Source organism: Ranitomeya variabilis, chromosome 5 (genome assembly GCF_051348905.1).
Source record: "Ranitomeya variabilis isolate aRanVar5 chromosome 5, aRanVar5.hap1, whole genome shotgun sequence".
In the NCBI taxonomy this organism is placed as follows: domain Eukaryota; kingdom Metazoa; phylum Chordata; class Amphibia; order Anura; family Dendrobatidae; genus Ranitomeya; species Ranitomeya variabilis.
Genome location: NC_135236.1, coordinates 628,180,148 through 628,197,417, shown reverse-complemented (window position 1 = coordinate 628,197,417; position 17,270 = coordinate 628,180,148). Strand labels below are relative to the sequence as shown.

The 17,270-nt window shown below is 42.3% G+C and overlaps 1 protein-coding gene and 1 long non-coding RNA gene across 4 annotated transcripts in view; one reads left to right on the top strand and one right to left on the bottom strand.

Annotated features, from left to right (window-relative positions):
• The window catches only part of LOC143776626 (protocadherin gamma-B1-like), a 472,349-nt gene that overhangs the window by 434,456 nt on the left and 20,623 nt on the right, over positions 1 to 17,270 (bottom strand). The window contains exon 1 of one of the 3 annotated variants that reach the window (XM_077266161.1): positions 1,844 to 4,422. The exons of the other annotated variants lie outside the window; for them this stretch is intronic. Coding sequence (XP_077122276.1) covers positions 1,844 to 4,318 — 2,475 coding nt within the window. The 5' untranslated portion in view covers positions 4,319 to 4,422. Of the gene's footprint in view, positions 1 to 1,843; positions 4,423 to 17,270 lie in introns of those variants that run through there. 3 annotated transcript variants of the gene reach the window in all.
• LOC143776625 (uncharacterized) lies at positions 6,719 to 9,087 on the top strand. Its single transcript, XR_013215881.1, has 3 exons — positions 6,719 to 6,813; positions 7,637 to 8,149; positions 8,926 to 9,087. It is a non-coding gene; the product is annotated as an uncharacterized LOC143776625 (long non-coding RNA).

Here is a 17,270-nt window from a genome sequence, read left to right as displayed (position 1 = left end):
TGAAGGAGGATTACTGGAAACTGGTGTATGCAGCAGGAACTCAGAGCAGAGTAGCAGGATAACCCCACAGGTTCACAGGAGCAGGTATATAGCCAGGGAGTCACCAGAGTCAGGAGCTAGATGCAAGGCAGAATGCTCTAAAACAGACTGAAGGCTGGGGTGGAGTTTTATAGCAGGAAGACACAGTGCACATGAGACCAAAGACGCCATCTTGGAAAAGGGCAGTAATGCACAAAAGGTAATGAAAATGTTCAGAGTCCTGACAGCTAAGCATCTGGGAACTGCTTCAAGATTGTTGGAAGACCATTCCTGGTAACTACCTCTTGAAGCTCATCAAGAGAGTGCCAAGAGTGTGCAAAGCAGTCATCAAAGCAAAAGGTGGCTACTTTGAAGAACCTAGAATATAAGACATATTTTCAGTTGTTTCAAACTTTTTTGTTAAGTATATAATTCCACATGCGTTAATTCATAGTGTTGATGCCTTCAGTGTGAATGTCCAATTTTCTTAGTCATAAAAATATAGAAAAACTTTAAATGAGGTGTGTCCGAACTTTTGGTCTGTACTGTACATTGACACACACACATGAAACACACATAAGTTTAATAGAAATTGATTAATCATTTGTGTAAGGGAAACAACACATTTTTGTCTAGTGCAGCATGAGATTTTAATAAATTAATTTATTTTTATGTTTTACTAAGAAGAAATCAGATTATTGTAAATCAGTTGGAAAAGGACAAGAAAGGTTTTTGTGTTTCACTGTACCCCGATTGTGCATGTGATTTCCGGTAAGCTCTTGCACACACAAAATATATGCAGTGTTGACTGACCAAAGTTTTAGATATGAAATCCACAGCAGGTGATTTTTTTTCCCGGAGATATCATTGACATTGTGCATTTTACCAAATTGTTATGCACCCTATCACCCTCATTGCAAAGATATCTGCAGTGGAGAAATACTGTTGTAAATTTTAATATGGTATTTCTGCTGTGCAAGATTCACAGCACACATGCAACATGGGATCTTGGCCTAACAGTTTTCCCCATAGGCATTATAATGGCCTTGCAGCATTGGGATCCTAGGTCCAAATCCTATGGAGGACAACATCTGCAAGGAGATTGTATGTTTTCTTCATGTTTTCATGGCTTTTTTCCCACAATACAAAGATATACGGGTAGTAAATTTAGATTGTGAGCCTCATTGGTAATATTAATGATGATGTCTGAGAAGCACAGTGTAATTAAGGGTGTCATATGAACAACTAAAATAAATCAAAAGTTGTATTCTGGATTCAGAATCAATATGCACATCCACTTTTCGAGGAATTGTCCATTTTTAACAATTTCTACTTGTTAAAATGGTCCCTATGCAAAAAAAGATCATGAATGATCTCTTTATTGGGACATTTTGGCAAAGAATGTTATATTTTCTTCCAGCGCTTCAACTGGTAGAAGCAGACATTACACAAAGTCTGTGTAAAGCAATATATTTTTTGAGTAATGTAGGGCAGCACAAGTCCTCCCCAGAGAAAGTCGTGATTAATATCGGCCTTCTCTTCTAGACAAAAGATCAGGATTCTGAACAAGGAGTCCGCCAGTAGGGTATATCAAAATATGTTTCCACAACTAATTTAAGTTATTAAATTATTTATGTTGTGATACTTACAAACAGGTAAATTATCAGTAAGTTATTATTGTTCATTTTCCATTCTATTCTTAGAAAGAATGCACTAATAGAAAATACCTGCAGACAAAGTTCTTATAGAAGGAAAAATAATCTAGAAATAACAAAGTACATAATATAGATACTTAAACAACAGGCAGAAAGTGAAAACATCTTACCTGCTCTGCACTTGGAGATGCTTCTTTGAGACATTCACTTCCTTGTTCTGTATTATCAGCATCAATCAGGTTTTCCACAGGAACATTTCCACTAGGATTCATGTAAGTAAAGTCCCCCTCAGCAGGATCTAGTGCCACACACATATTATATGAGTATGGTAAAGGTAGCGATCCATCACTATACATGGAGAAGGTCCTGGGATCAAGTGGAGGATACAGATTTGTAGCAAGAGAGGAGAAGGCCGGTAATGGTTTTGGCTGCTTACATTTGGATATAATCACCACCATCACAGTTATTATAAAGAGCAAAGAAATAAGTGCAAGTCCAACCACTAAGTAGAATTGTAAGTTGCTTTCAGTTTCTTCATGTTTCAGTTTGTTGCTGAGCTTAGGAACAACCTGCTGAAAGTCATCTGCAATAATAAGGCTTAAAGTGGCTGAAGAAGACAGAGAGGGATGTCCATTGTCCTTCACGATTACCACAACCTTAAAATTCAACATGTCCTTTTCTTGAAAAATACGTGATGTTCTGATCTCACCTGTGTACTCACTTATCACAAAATGATTTTGGTCTGACAGTTGTAGGAAGTGATAAGAGAGCCAGGAATTATGGCCAGAGTCGGCATCCACTGCCACCACTTTAGTTATTAAAGAACCAGGCTCAGAAACAAAAGGCACCATCTCAAACACAGCTGACCCACCAATATCTGGTGACGGGTATAAGATCTTTGGTGCATTATCATTCTGGTCCACTATATGGATAAATAATGTAACATTGCTGCTCAGAGAGGGGGATCCATTGTCTGAGGCTGTGACTTCCATTATAAACTCCTTGTTCTGCTCATAATCAAATGATCTTTGAGCATAGAGAACGCCGGTCTCTATATTGATGGAGAGATAAGATGTCATTGATGGAGTTTCTGTAGTGCCGCTGGAAATTGAGTAAATTATTCTAGCATTGTCTCCAGTGTCCGGATCTGAGGCTTGTATACTGAATATTGATGATCCTGGTAAATTGTTCTCTGACACATAAGCCACATAAGTAGATTTAGAAAATATTGGTGGGTTGTCATTGACATCTGATACATCCAATGTGAGAACTCGTGTGCTGGAAAGAGGAGGAGATCCTCCATCTGTGGCTATAATGGAGATATTATAAGAAGATGTTTTCTCTCTGTCTATGGCAGCACTTAAAACAAGTCTATAGTAAGTATTTGATGATAATAAATTAAAAGGAAGATCCTGAAGAATTTGGCAGTCAACATCTGCATTATCTCCAGAATCTTGGTCATGAACTTCAATCAGAGCGATCATTGTTCCAGGAGCAGAATCCTCAGGAATAGGAGAAGACAATGAGGTGATGGATATCTCAGGAGCATTGTCATTTACATCTATGACTTCCACCAGAACTTTACAATGAGCTACAAGGCCTCCTCCATCCTTAGCTTGTACAGACAATTCATAATTCTTCGTTACTTCAACATCTAAGTTTTCATTGATCTTGATTTCACCACTGGTTGAGTTGATGCTGAATATTCCTGTATGATGGATGTTTCCAGATGTTTTAATAAATGAATATGTGATCTTTGCATTGATCCCTTCATCGTTGTCTGTAGCATTTAACATGATCACTGTTGAATTAACTGGAATGTTTTCCTTTAAGTTGACTTTATATATTTTTTGCTTAAATATTGGAGCATTGTCATTGGCATCTACAACAATAACTTTTAATAATGTTGTTCCAGACCGGACAGGATTTCCTCCATCCAAGGCTGTTAGTATTAATCTATGAATATCTTGTTTCTCTCTATCTAATGGTTTCTCCAGGACAAGCTCTGGATATTTATTTCCATCTATTCTGATATCCTCAGTGAGTGTAAAATACTGATTATCACTGAGCTTGTATGTCTGCACTGAATTACTACCAATATCTGGATCTTCTGCATTTTGTAAAGCAAATCTTGATCCTTCTGATGTAAATTCGATTATTTCCACAGTAATTGTATTATGATAGAACTGTGGAGCATTATCATTTATATCCTGAATGTCAACTCTAATGTTAAAATTATTGAAAGGATTTTCCACCACAGCATCAAAGGTTAAGAAACATGAAGCCTCCGTACCACACAATGTCTCTCTGTCTATCCTGTCCTTTATGTAAATGATTCCATTATCCATATTTATATAGAAATATTTCTCTGATGATCTGGATACAATCCTCAGTTTTCTAGATGAGAGCTGATTATTATCTAATCCAAGGTCATCTGCAATATTTGCTATAACAGAGTCTTTCCTCATTTCTTCCACAATAGAATAATGAATATGACCGGAGACTGAATAATGAAGATAAGAAAATAAGACATATATTACTTGCCATCTGATTCCTGTGCAGTCCTGTATAAGAGGCTCCATCTTGACCATATTCAATGATGATTTTCCTGATTTCCCATAAAATAGCAAGTAAGACCTTATCATCCAATGCAAATATTAAACAGAAATTTTTTTATGATTTATGTAATTGTCTTTTCAAATTGTATCCTTAGCTTTGCATCCAGGAGAATCAAGAAAATGTCTGTGGTTCTTTCTGCAGATCAGCAATGTGTCTGACAAAGGAAAACTCCCATGGATTTCTAGTTTAGCATTTTTCTCCTTTATGGTTAAACAGCGGCGCTCAGAGGTGAAACTATAGAATTACAATGTCTTTCAATTAGTTTATGATGTGTAAGTTTTAACATTTCAAAACAATTATTTTAAATGTTCTTTACATTTTAATTGCGTAAAGTAAGTATTTTTTATATTATTTGTATTTTATGATTTAACTGCCATTATGTTCAGTTTTATTAAAACAGGATTAAACAACCATAAAAAGCTCTTTCTTTAAATCTTTTTATAAAATTATAAAAAATGTATAAAAAAAGTTCTTTCTTTACATCAAAATATAACTTTGTTGGTATAAAAAGATTATTACAGTTGCAAAGTTACAAAGTGCCGTTGAAATGAGACATATGTTCATCAAATTCAACCAGGGAATAAAAGAGGAAGACGAGAAATAACTGACAGCAACTCAGCAAGAATCAGAGTTCAGATTCCTTGTCTGAAAGTATTCTGGAATAATGAAAGCTAAGCTTTTACTTTTATCTTAGGCTACGTTCACATTTGCGGTGTGCGCCGCAGCGTCGTCGCCGCACCAAAACGCATGAGGCGTGCGGCCCTATATTTAACATTGGGGCCGCATGGCGCCGCATGTACATGCGTTGTCATGCGTTTTGGTGCGTTGTACGCCGCATGCGGCGTTAGGGCGCACCTGTCAGGGCGCGGCAAACGCAACATGTTGCATTTTTTGGGCGGCGCAGACTTCGTAAAAAACGCATGCGTCGTGTTTGCGTCATGTTTGCGTCGTCAATGCGGCTTTTTTCCCATTGACTTGCATTGACAACGCAGACGACGCAAGTACTTGCGTCGTGGTGCGTTGTACGACGCATGCGTTTTCCAATAAAAAATGCAAAACATTGTCTAGACTTTGTCTAGACACTAAAAAAACACTATATATATATAAAAAAAAAGGGGGTTTGGCATTGTCTTTCACAAGGCTAGCTACAGAGAAGACTGACTGAAGGGAATCTGCTTTCCAAACATGTAAGTATATATTTCTCTTTGCATATTTTTTATTCTGTGTTTTATTTATTGATTTTGATTTAATTTGTGCAATGTTTGTTCTGTGCTATTGTACGGTTATGGCACTGTGGGTTGTATTGAAAAATTGTTTTTTTTAATCTGGTTTTGATGTACTTCTGGCGTTATATGCTGGCGTTTGTTGTCTTCGGCCTTGCTTGGTTTTGGGTTGTTCTGGTGTCATGCAGTTGGTCAATGTCTTTAAATTTGGCATATTTTTTTTTGAAATTTCTGGTGCATGTCTTTTTCTGGTTTCTATTGTTGGGGGTAACCGTATGGCGTTTTTTATTGGCTCATGTCTTGCTGTGTTTTATTATGCTGTGGGCATTTTTTTTTCTTTCCTTGAGTGTCTTTTCTTGCTGGTGGGGGGGCTACATTTATGATGTTTCATTTGTATTGTATTGTTCTGGGCTGCTATATGCCATTCTATTTTCAATTGTATTTTACCTTTTTTTGGGGGGGTTTAAACTCTGATGGTTTTACGTCGTTTTCCCTATGGCTTCCGTATGTATCTCCTTTCTTGAATGTTTCCATTGACAAGTGTGTAGTATGGCCTTTATATTAATAATTTTTTTTTGTTGGGGGCCTTTTTTTAAAAATTTATTGTGTTTTCTTTTCTATTTGACTATGTTTTATCTTTTGGGTTGCTGTATATTGTAACAGCGGTTGTCCCGTAATGTTTATTGCTTATTATCTAGAATGGTATTTAGCGCCTTTTTCTGATGTATTTCTGTGGATGTCACCAGATGGTGTTGTTTTGGATCATGTCTTGTTGTAATTGTAAATTATGGCGTTCATTAGTTTGCTATTTCATTGTGCCTTTTTTTTTCTGTATTTATTTTTTTGATAATTTTGTAGCTTTTGAAAATTTTACATAGGTGTCTATTTTTGCTTAATTTTGTTTGGGTCTATTCTTGTATTGTTTCTTCGATTTTATTCTCTTGCAATGTATGGCATTGTGGTGTCGTTTTTTGAGTTTGCATTGTCCTATCAGTCAACAGTCAATTGTGGTTTTTTAATGTTTTGGGCCTATTTTATTGTATGTGGCATTGGATGTGATTTTTTGCTCATTTTTTCATTGCAGCACAAACTTGCAAGAATGCCAAGTTCTTCAGAACATAGCCAATCGGCGCGGGGGAGTGCGGTGAGTAATTATGTCCAGTTGCTTACTATTAGCTGCCATTTGTAGCATTGACAATAATTTTTGTATACAATTTTTCCAGGCTTCTTCAAGTGAGGGGGAAGGCAGTCAGCGGGAGCAGAGAGATCGGGGCCAAGATGTGGCGTCAGGCCGGCGAGTGAGTATTTTTTTTTTTTTATCTTTTTTTTTTCAGTAGCATCCTGCTGTGAGGAACATTACATTTGAGGAGCATCCTGCTTTCACTAGGGATGTTTACTAAGCTTAGGCCCCCGTCACACATACCAAGATCGCTAGCGAGATCGCTGCTGAGTCACTAGTTTTGTGACGCAACAGCGACCTCAGTAGCGATCTCGCTATGTGTGACCCGTACCAGCGATCAGGCCCCTGCTGTGAGATCGCTGGTCGTGTTGGAATGGCCTGGGCCGTTTTTTGGTCGTTGAGGTCCCGCTGACATCGCTGAAGTGGTGTGTGTGACACCGATCCAGCGATGTCTTCCCTGGTAACCATGATAAACATCGGGTTACTAAGCGCAGGGCCGCGCTTAGTAACCCGATGTTTACCATGGTTACCCGGGTGCTGCAGGGGGACTTCGGCATCATTGAAGACAGTTTCAACGATGCCGAAGTCGTTCCCCTGATCGTTGGTCGCTGGAGAGAGCTGTCTGTGTGACAGCTCCCCAGCAACCACACAACGACTTACCAACGATCACGGCCAGGCAGTATCGCTGGTCGTGATGGTTGTTAAATCACTATGTGAGACGGGGCCTTTATACATTATAGATTTTCAGGGCAGCAAGTATTGGGGGAAGGTAAAATAAAGTTGAACTCCCTGCACACAAACATTCCAAAACACAGGTGTAGAAAACATCAATATACATACATCAAATGGCAAAGGATAGGGCAGAGGTACCTATCATGCCAGGTGCTGGTGGTTGTTAATATTTGCATATTTTTAACCTATTTGTTTTCTAATTTTTCTAGGTTTCACAACGGGCCCAAGGAGAGAGTGTAGATGTGGACCTCCTTATTTCAAGCATCCAGGAGCGGGGCCCGTTGTGGGACAGCCGTGACCCTCGGCACATGGACCAGGTGGTGTCTAGGCGTTTGTGGGCAGAGGTGGCAAACTCGCTGTGGGATGGCTTTGACAGTGCCTCAGCGAAGGACAAAGGCACGTTTAGTGAGTATTGCAGAGACGCTGCTATGACCCATCTTGCTAGGATAAACACAACCGTGTGTGATGCGATCAACGCCTACACTTTGCATCGCACACGGTTGTTTTATCCTTTTACAATGCTAAATATGTAACAATTTTTTTGTCTTTACATTAACAGTGAAAAAGTTGAGGACCAGATGGCGATCCATAAAGGACCGTTTCAATAAGGGGATTCGTGCTGAGGAGGAGCAAGCTCGGAGCGGTGCTGCTGCGTCAAATTCTGTGCCCTACAAGTACAACAGGGCCCTCCAGTTCCTAAGACCGGTCCTTACCCGCCGACAGTAAGTATTTTTGCCACATACCATATTGCACAGCCACATTGTACATTGCCCAGACACATAGCATATTGCACAGCCACATAGTACATTGCCCAGCCACGTACATTGTGCATCCACATAGTAGATTTCCAGGCCACTATATCGCAGCCACATAGTACACGTTCGAGCTACATATACACATAGTATATTTCCAAAGGAACATAGTATATTGGCCATCCATGTAGTCATCGTAGCATTTTGGCCATCCTTTAACCCTAGTGGAATGGTATATAGCCCATTAGTAATTTTTTGGGTTAGGCGTGAGTCATTGTAGTCCATGACAGGTTACGTTCTGAGTCAGGGTAGTTCTGATTGCAGGAATAATGATGACGTCTGGATCACATGATCCTAACGTCATGGCCATTCCTGCGATCAGATCAACAAAGTCTTTTTTTTAAAGTTTTTGGGTTTTTAAATTTTATTCTTGACTTTAAATTTTCTACTATTTTTTTTGACATAGGCATTATCTAGATTTGTTTTTTTAAGATGACAGGGGTATGCATTGCCTTTGCCAACTTGAATTAACAGTCATTATCTGCCGTCGGTATGTCCATGATTGTTATCGTGAGCCCTAATGCTCAGCTGGCGATAACAATCAGCAATTTATTATAGGCCACACAGACTGAGAGACAGGGAATTGTAATGTTTTGTTGTGTCATGTAATGTAAATTTTTTTACAGGAGTTGGCGTATGTGATAGTTTATTAATTGAAGACTAATTTTTTCCTTTTCTTTTCACAGGACACACAGCAGCACCCTCCAGCGAGCTCCCCCCTGTGAAGCGGAACTTCATGGATCGCCATCTGACCCGTCACAGCCCTCCCACAGCGGCAGCAGGCTTGCACCACCATCATCTGGAGAACCGGCTGCCGGTACATCAGGTTTTCCCCTGCCCGAGGCCTCTGGCGCACCTTCGATCGGGAATTCCCGACAGCGCCAGCGGGCCTCGGACAGGCCAGCCATGCCCGAATTTTTGCACTTGAGCACGGTGTTCCAGAATGGTTTCAAGGCGATGACCGATAAAATGTCCAGTATCGAACGTCGCCTTGAAGCCATTGAAGCCGAGCTCTCAAATCCGGCAAAACATTTTTTAAGCACAATTGCTAAGGGCATGGTGGAAAACCTTACGCCGGAACTCCAGATTTCGGTGATGCAGGACTGCAACAATTCTTACGTGAGGGCTCTGCAGCAGTCTCGGGTCGCGCAGTCAGCGACACTGCCCGTAGTGCTGTCGCTGGCTAGCGTGACTCCGACTACTGCTGCAGAGTCACTCCAGCCACCCCACCCTGGTCCAAGTGCCGGGCGACGCCACCACAGGCACCATACCAGTGTGCGGCCCACTCCTGCTCCTGCCAGGCCCTCATCCTCCCGTAGGAGTGCTTCTGGGGGAGATGCCGCAGAAGGCAGGAAAAGAAAAAAAAATCACATAAGAGGAGGCACACAGACACACACACAGAGGCACAGGTTCTGGCTGCTCCAGGACAGACACCATCTCGTCGTGGCTCTAGCCACAGCAGGAGCAGCCAGGGCCAACCAAGCCAAAAACGCAGGCGGCTTGTGTTGCCTCCTCCCTCCCCTACTGACGAGGCGGTCTCCCCAGTGTACCCTGCGGGGGGTTTGGACCTGCCATCAAGCCTCCTCGAGTATGGCGGCTACTCCTCCTCCTCCTCCTCTACCACTCCCACTCCCAGGTCCAGAACTAGAAGCTACCGGTCACTGGTGGTAGCGGATGTTGATCCCCCCCTCGGCTGTTGATACCCCCTAATTTTCTTTTCCCTTTTTTTCTGTTTCCCCTCAATAAAAATTTATTTTTTTGTATACAATATTTGGTCTTCTTTTCAAGTACACTGCTCGGTAATTCACTCCGTGCGTCGTTTATTTGTGCTTCAAACACCTCATATATGCAATGTCAGACAGTATTTTTGGATTTTTTAATTTGACCGTTTCTTTGGGTGTCTTTCATTGCTGTATGAGGTGTTTCCAAACACTAAAGTGTATGAGTTGTTTTCAAAGAAAAAGGGTATGTGTCCACGCTCAGGATTGCATCCGGATTTGGTCCGGATTTTAATTCAATATTTGTAGCCAAAACCAGGCGTGGGTAATAAATACAGCAGTGGAGCATATGTTTCTATTCTACTTTTCCTAATTGTTCCACTCCTGGTTTTGGCTTACAAATATTGATGAAAAAACCTGAGCAATTCAGGATGCAATCCTGAACGTGGACACATACTGTAAAGGTACCTTCACACTTAACAATGCTGCAGCAAAACAGACAACGATGCAATTCACTGCAGCATCGCTATTTGGGAGCTGGAGAGCGGTCTGTGTGACCGCTCTCCAGCGACCAACGATGCCGAGGTCCCCGGGTAACCATGTTAAACATCGGGTTGCTAAGCGCAGGGCGCACTTCCGATGTTTACCCTGGTTACCAGTGTAAAATGAAAAAAAAAAAAATATTCACAATCGCATCCCCCGGCGTCAGCTTCCCTGCACTGACTGAGTGACGTCCCTCACAGCAACGCTGTGCTGTGCATTCACTTTACGGCCGGCGCTCACTCAGTGCAGGAAGTGGACGCCAGGGGACGCGAAGATGAGTATATTTATTTTTATTTTTTAGTTTACAATTAACACTGGTAACCACGGTAAACATCGGGTTACTAAGCGCGACCATGCGCTTGGTAACCCGTTGTTCACCCTGGTTACCAGTGTAAAACATCGCTGGTATCGTTGATTTTGCTGTCAAACACAACGATACACGGCGATCTGACAAACAAATAAATATGGTATGGTATAAATTTTGTCTTGGAAGCAGGGTAGAAAACGTAAGAAAATTTTTTTATTAAAACACAACATTTTAAAAACAAAGGTTTCCAAGTTTTTTAGATAAGGCACATTTACATTGGTGAACTATTTTTAGCATAGTCACACCAGAATACAGTCCAACAGTTTATTACACCATTGAATCTTGCCATGACAGACGGCCAACATCTGACACAAAATAGGCCGCAAAACGGTCCCTCATCTGCGCAATTTCCACACTTGTCCTCAGAGGATGATCATGGAAATTGGGCAATGGGTTGGCTATGGTTTCATCCAGATCAACGTTCAGTCTCTCTTTGGCCAGAATAAAATTGTGGAGAACCACACACGCCTTCACCACCTCATCCACTGTCTCAGTTTTCAGATTAATGGCGGATCCTAATATCCGCCATTTAGAGACAAGGATGCCAAAGGCGCACTCCACAGTCCTTCTGGCCCTGGACAGTCTGTAATTGAACACCCTTTTCGTGTGGTCCAAGCCCCGACTTGAGTAGGGTTTCAATAGGTTGGCAGACATTTGGAATGCCTCATCCCCAACCACAACAAATGGCATCGCAGGGCCTTCGGTGTGGGGAAGAGGTCGTGGCTGGGGGAAATTGAAATTGTTGCCATATAATTTTTGGCCCATATCAGACTCTTTGAATGTGCGCGAGTCATTTGACCGGCCAAAAGCACCAATGTCGACTGCCAGAAAACGGCAGTCCGCACCGGCAATTGCCATCAGCACAGTGGAAAAATATTTTTTGTAGTTATAGAAAAGGGATCCACTTTTCCCTGGCTTGGTAATACGAATGTGCTTGCCATCCACCGCGCCAATACAGTTTGGAAACGAACACACTTCCTCAAATTTCTCGGCGTTGGCCAACCAGATATCGCTTGTAGGGACGGGTAAAAATTCTTCCCGGAGGTTATCCCACAAAGCGCGGCAGGTCTCAGCAATAATTCCCGAGAGAGTGGAGACTCCAATCCGGAACTGAAATTGAAGGGATCGCAAGGTCTCTCCGGTAGCCAGGAAACTGCCAAGAAGATAAAGAAATTACATTAGTACATTGCAATTTATAAGGGTATGTCTCCACTGTCCGGAGACGCGGCGCTATCGTTGCAGCGGCGAAGCCGGTCGGCGATAAGCCCCGCCCCCTTCCTGGGACGCGATGGTGCCGGATGTGTACAGTACACATCCGGGATCATCGCACCCCTCGCCGTAGGGCCCTGTGATATACCTTGCGGGGACGCTGCGTCCCCGCAAGGTGTACGGACATGCTGTGTTCTGAAAAGACGCGCAGCATGTCCGGAGTCGCAGGGCCTCCGCGTGCGGGTTTCCACGCATAGTGGAGACGGGATTTCATAAAATCCCCTCCACTATGCTGGAACATCTGGACGCTGCTTGTTTGACGCTGCAGCGTCAAACAAGCAGCGTTTACTGACCGTAGAAACACAGCCTAAAAGTACATTGACCATACCACCCCCAAAAAAAAATTAAGAAAAAAAAAAAAAAAAAAGGGAAGATGTGAACGTAGCCGAACATATCTCAGTCATTCAAACAGCTACGTACCGTAGAGTCACCAGCAGCCGTTCCTCTGCGGAAATAGCTCTCCGGAGCTGAGTGTCCTGCCTGCTAATGGCTCCTTCCACCCGACGCAGAAGATACCGGAAGCTCTCCTGAGACATCCTGGTGTACTCGAAATATTTCTCCAGGTTCTCATTCAGTTCGCCAAACAAGCTATGGTATGCTCCACGGCTCTCCCGGACTTCCAAGATAGGGTGTATCCAAAATCGGCGATGAATCCATCTCCGTTTTTCTCTTTCTCTTTGATGAGCACAGGCGACAGCATAGGCATGAGCCAAGGCAAATTCCATCTCCATATCCATGACGATACTGTCCATGGGACGCTCCATCATGAATACCAGCAAAATGGGAGGAATTCATGTCTGCCATGGTATATATACACAATTACATAAACACCAACCCTCTTCTAGCCATTGGTGGTCCTTATCTATTGTGTAGACACTTTTTTTTGGGGGTGGGATGAAGAATGACTCACTGCTCAAAAAACGCATGCGGCGCAAAACGCTGCGTTTTTTTTTGAAAACGCAACTGCGTTTACAAAAAACGCTGCGTTTTGCGCCGCATGCGTTGAAAGCATGCGGCGCAAAACGCAGCGTTGTGTATGCGTTTTGCTGGATAATATATCCCAAAAGCACTGTCCTATAGACTCTCAATAATTGTGACATTTGGCATATCAATTCTTCAGATAAGAACCTTCAGTCCCTCAAATAGAAGATGATCCATAGGAAATTTTAACATCAATCATTGAATCAATTGTGTAAAGGAAACAACTGCTTTTAATCCAGTGCAATGTCACTTTCATTAATTTGATTCTTCTTATATTTTACTGAGAGAAAAACAGGTCTTTGTAGTCTTGTTCCAAAGAGTCAGTATAAGGGTTCTGTGTTTTACAGAAACTGATTGTGCATGAGATTTTCTGTAATCTCACGCGCACACAAAATATATGCAGCGCCAATTGACCAATGTTTTGCATTTCAAATCAAAAGCAGGTCAGTTTATCCTGATGATGTCATTGATATTGTGCATTTCACCCATTACAATGTGTGTAGGATATGATTTGACGGTGGTGGTGAGGTTTGCATCGCCGTCCTAAACACCTTGTTACTGTACCCCTGATTGTGTCAGTGCTTTGTAGTAGTTTTATGATTACCCATTTTCTGGCCACAAGTATGAGAACCTTAATTTCATGTGTTGACTCAGGGAGGCCAAAAAATATTGTAAAACGTTAAGTACATCTTTACTAGAATTCCTGGACCAAATTTTCAACATTTGATAAATGACATATACAGTATTTCTTTGAACATTCTTCTGCATATGGCAGAGACTCATACTTTAGTTTCATAGCAAAAGACGCAGCAATGTTTAAGTACAGTTCCAGAGTGACAGAGTATTACTTCTAAGAGCATCATAGTGCTAAACTCCCACTGACCATATCCTCCACTATGGTGTTGCACCCTGTGCTCCTTCCTGGTCAGACAAGACTTCTCTCTAGACCTCCAGGACCAGTTTTCGCTGTAGCCCACTCCTTCCAGCTGTCTAATTATTATGCCACTGTCAGGTCTGTTTATGCTATAGCAGGTAATCACTGTTGGGGAAGGAACTTTCTTACTAGTATAAACATCACACAGGTCAATTTGTGTGTCAGGACTCTGAACATTTTTTATTACCTTTTGTGCATTACTGCCCTTTTCCAAGATGGCGTCTTTGGTCTCATGTGCACTGTGTCTTCCTGCTATAAACCTCCACCCCAGCCTTCAGTCTGTGCTAGAGTATTCTGCCTTGCATCCATCTCCTGACCTCTGATTACTCCCTGGCTATATACCTGCTCCTGTTTATCTGTGTGGTGATCCTGATACTCTGCTCTGAGTTCCTGCTGCATACACTAGTTCCAGTAATCCTCCTTCATCTGCTGCTCATGTTTGCTTCCATCTGCATTTGCTGGACATGTAAGCTGTTTCTGCTCTGCAAGAACCTGAGACAATTACCCAGACCTCCCTGGTTGAGCTAAGATATTATTTGAACTGCCTTATCAGCATATCTATCTGTGTTTTGGACTAAGCAAGGACTTATTCGTGTCAAGTATCCTCAAGAATTGTGCTTCATAGACTTTCTGCTTGATTGCATTTTCCTCTGAAGTTTCCTATAGACTGCTGAGCTGCATTTGATACTGGCACCAAGTGTTGTGGACTTGAGTTTCTCTCCGCACCTGTTTGAATCACAGTGTGATAATATACACTTTATCACTTATAAAACTGTGTCCTGTAGTTGTCTTGTTCCATGCAAAGAGTCTCCTGAGTTATCCCCTATAATTATTACAGGATACTCTAGCCTAAAAAAAAAGGAGACTGCTGGAACAATGACTGCAGAAAGCAGACTAGAGCAGGTGTTTTCCATAATTAGATCACTGCAGAAAGATGTGGAAGGTCTGCAAAAGAAGTTTGGAAGCTTTGAACACAATCAACAAGTGTTTGGACAGACTTTGTAGGACTTGAGCACCCGCATGGCAGCCCAGGAAAACAAACTTGCTGGCATAGAGTCCCAGTATGGATGGGGTTTTCAGGACATAAGCACGCAAATAGCTGCACAAGCGACTTTTCCCTCTGGGCAACCGCCACTAGCTAGCCCACCTAAGTTGCCCCCATTCAGATTGAATGGTGATCGTGACAAATTTCGTGGCTTTGTGAATCAATGTATGCTATATTTTGATGTGCATGCTGACCGTTTTCCTAATGATAGATCCAAAGTATTGTGTGTAATAATGCTGCTGACCGCACGTGCGCTCGCCTGGGTGAATCCGATGATTGAGTCTCGTGACCCCCGGTTAATTCACTTGGATGATTTCTTGGTCGCTATGGCATTAATGTTTCATGATCCTAATCACCGTGCAACCGCTGAATCTGCTTTACTGTCTTTACGCCAGGCAAAACGTTCTGTTATTGAGTATGCTAAGGGGTCTGTCTAGTATTGTAAAAGATGAACTAGCTCGCTCTGAGTCACCACAAGAGCTAGATACATTTATACAGCATTGTATGCGCATTGACATTTGCCTTACTGAGCGTAGGCAGGAGAATTTTGCTGCATATAACCGTATTTCTAACTTTTCCCTTCCTTCCAAAGAGCCTGCAGGTAAAACATCTCGGGAGGTGGAGGAGGTGCCCATGCAAATTGATTCCGTTCAGAGGCGCGAGATCAATGAGCGCTGGGAGCATCGCCTTCGTGAAAGTCTATGTTTCTACTGCGGCCAGTCTGACCACGTCTTGATCAATTGTCCTAAGTGTCCTAGATGGCCTAACAAGGTGCTAGCAGCAGCAGGGGAGTATGACAACTGTGATGATGAATCTGACATCTCTGAATGTAGCCTGCCTTTAAACGCGGTATTCCATTCACTTTCTATGACTTCACCCCCCAAGGAGCTTAAGGAAAAGAACTCTCACTGTTCTCTCCCTATTAAGATCCTGTGTTCAGGACAGTGGATTTCCTGTGCAGCTATGATTGACTCTGGTGCAGGTGGCAATTTCATGGATATCGCATTTGCCAAGGAACATGGTATTGAAATTCAGCAAAGAGCCTCTCCAAATACCATGGAAACAGTGGATGGGTCACCTTTAATCTCTGGGCCTGTGGATCAGGAGACCGTACCCCTTGAAATTTTGTTAGAGCCTAATCATCAGGAGCAACTTTCTTTCTTGCTAATTTCTTCTCCTCATTTTCCTGTGATTTTAGGCATTCCTTGGTTGCGTTCTCAGAACCCAATTATCAACTGGGAGACCAATGAGATTATCTTTCCAACAAGGAGCAACTCAGCGTTAACAGAAGCTGTCCCTGAGTCCATGGCTACTGAACCACATGTACAGGTATTTTCTTTACCTCCAGCATGTAAAGAGTTCTCTGACATCTGTGACAAGAAGAATGCAGATCAGCTTCCTCCACACAGGCATTATGACTGTCCCATTGAGTTGCTTCCTGGGGCAGCTATTCCTTTTGGTAACGTATACCCTTTGGCGGCACCTGAGCTTCAAGCCTTAAAGGAGTATATTGATGAAAATCTGGCCAAAGGCTTCATACGTCCTTCTTCCTCACCAGCAGGGGCACCTATCTTTTTTGTAAAGAAGAAGGATGGGACCCTGAGACCCTGTGTTGACTATCGGGAACTCAATAAGGTAACCGTACGAAACCTTACCCTTTGCCTCTGATTCCCGAATTACTGGAAAGAGTCCGCCATGCTAAGGTGTTCTCTAAGCTGGATCTTCGTGGGGCTTATAATTTGGTGCATATTCGTCCAGGTGGATGAGTGGAAGACAGCATTCAGATGCCAGTATGGACACTTTGAATCTCTTGTGATGCCCTTCGGGCTTTGTAACGCCCCTGCAACATTTCAACATCTTGCTAATGACATTTTCAGAGATTTGTTGGACCAGTTTGTAGTGATCTATTTGGATGATATACTAATCTTTTCTGACTCTCTATAGGAACATGAAGAACATGTCAAGACTATTTTAAAATGTCTGAAAGAGAACTATCTGTATATTAAGCCGGAGAAATGTGAGTTCCATCGTTCTGAGATACAGTTCTTAGGTTATATCATCTCTTCCCAGGGGCTGAACATGGAATCTGGTAAGATTCAGGCTATCCTTGACTGGCCGGTACCCAAGAACGTTAAGGAGGTCCAACGTTTTATTGGTTTTGCAAATTTCTACAG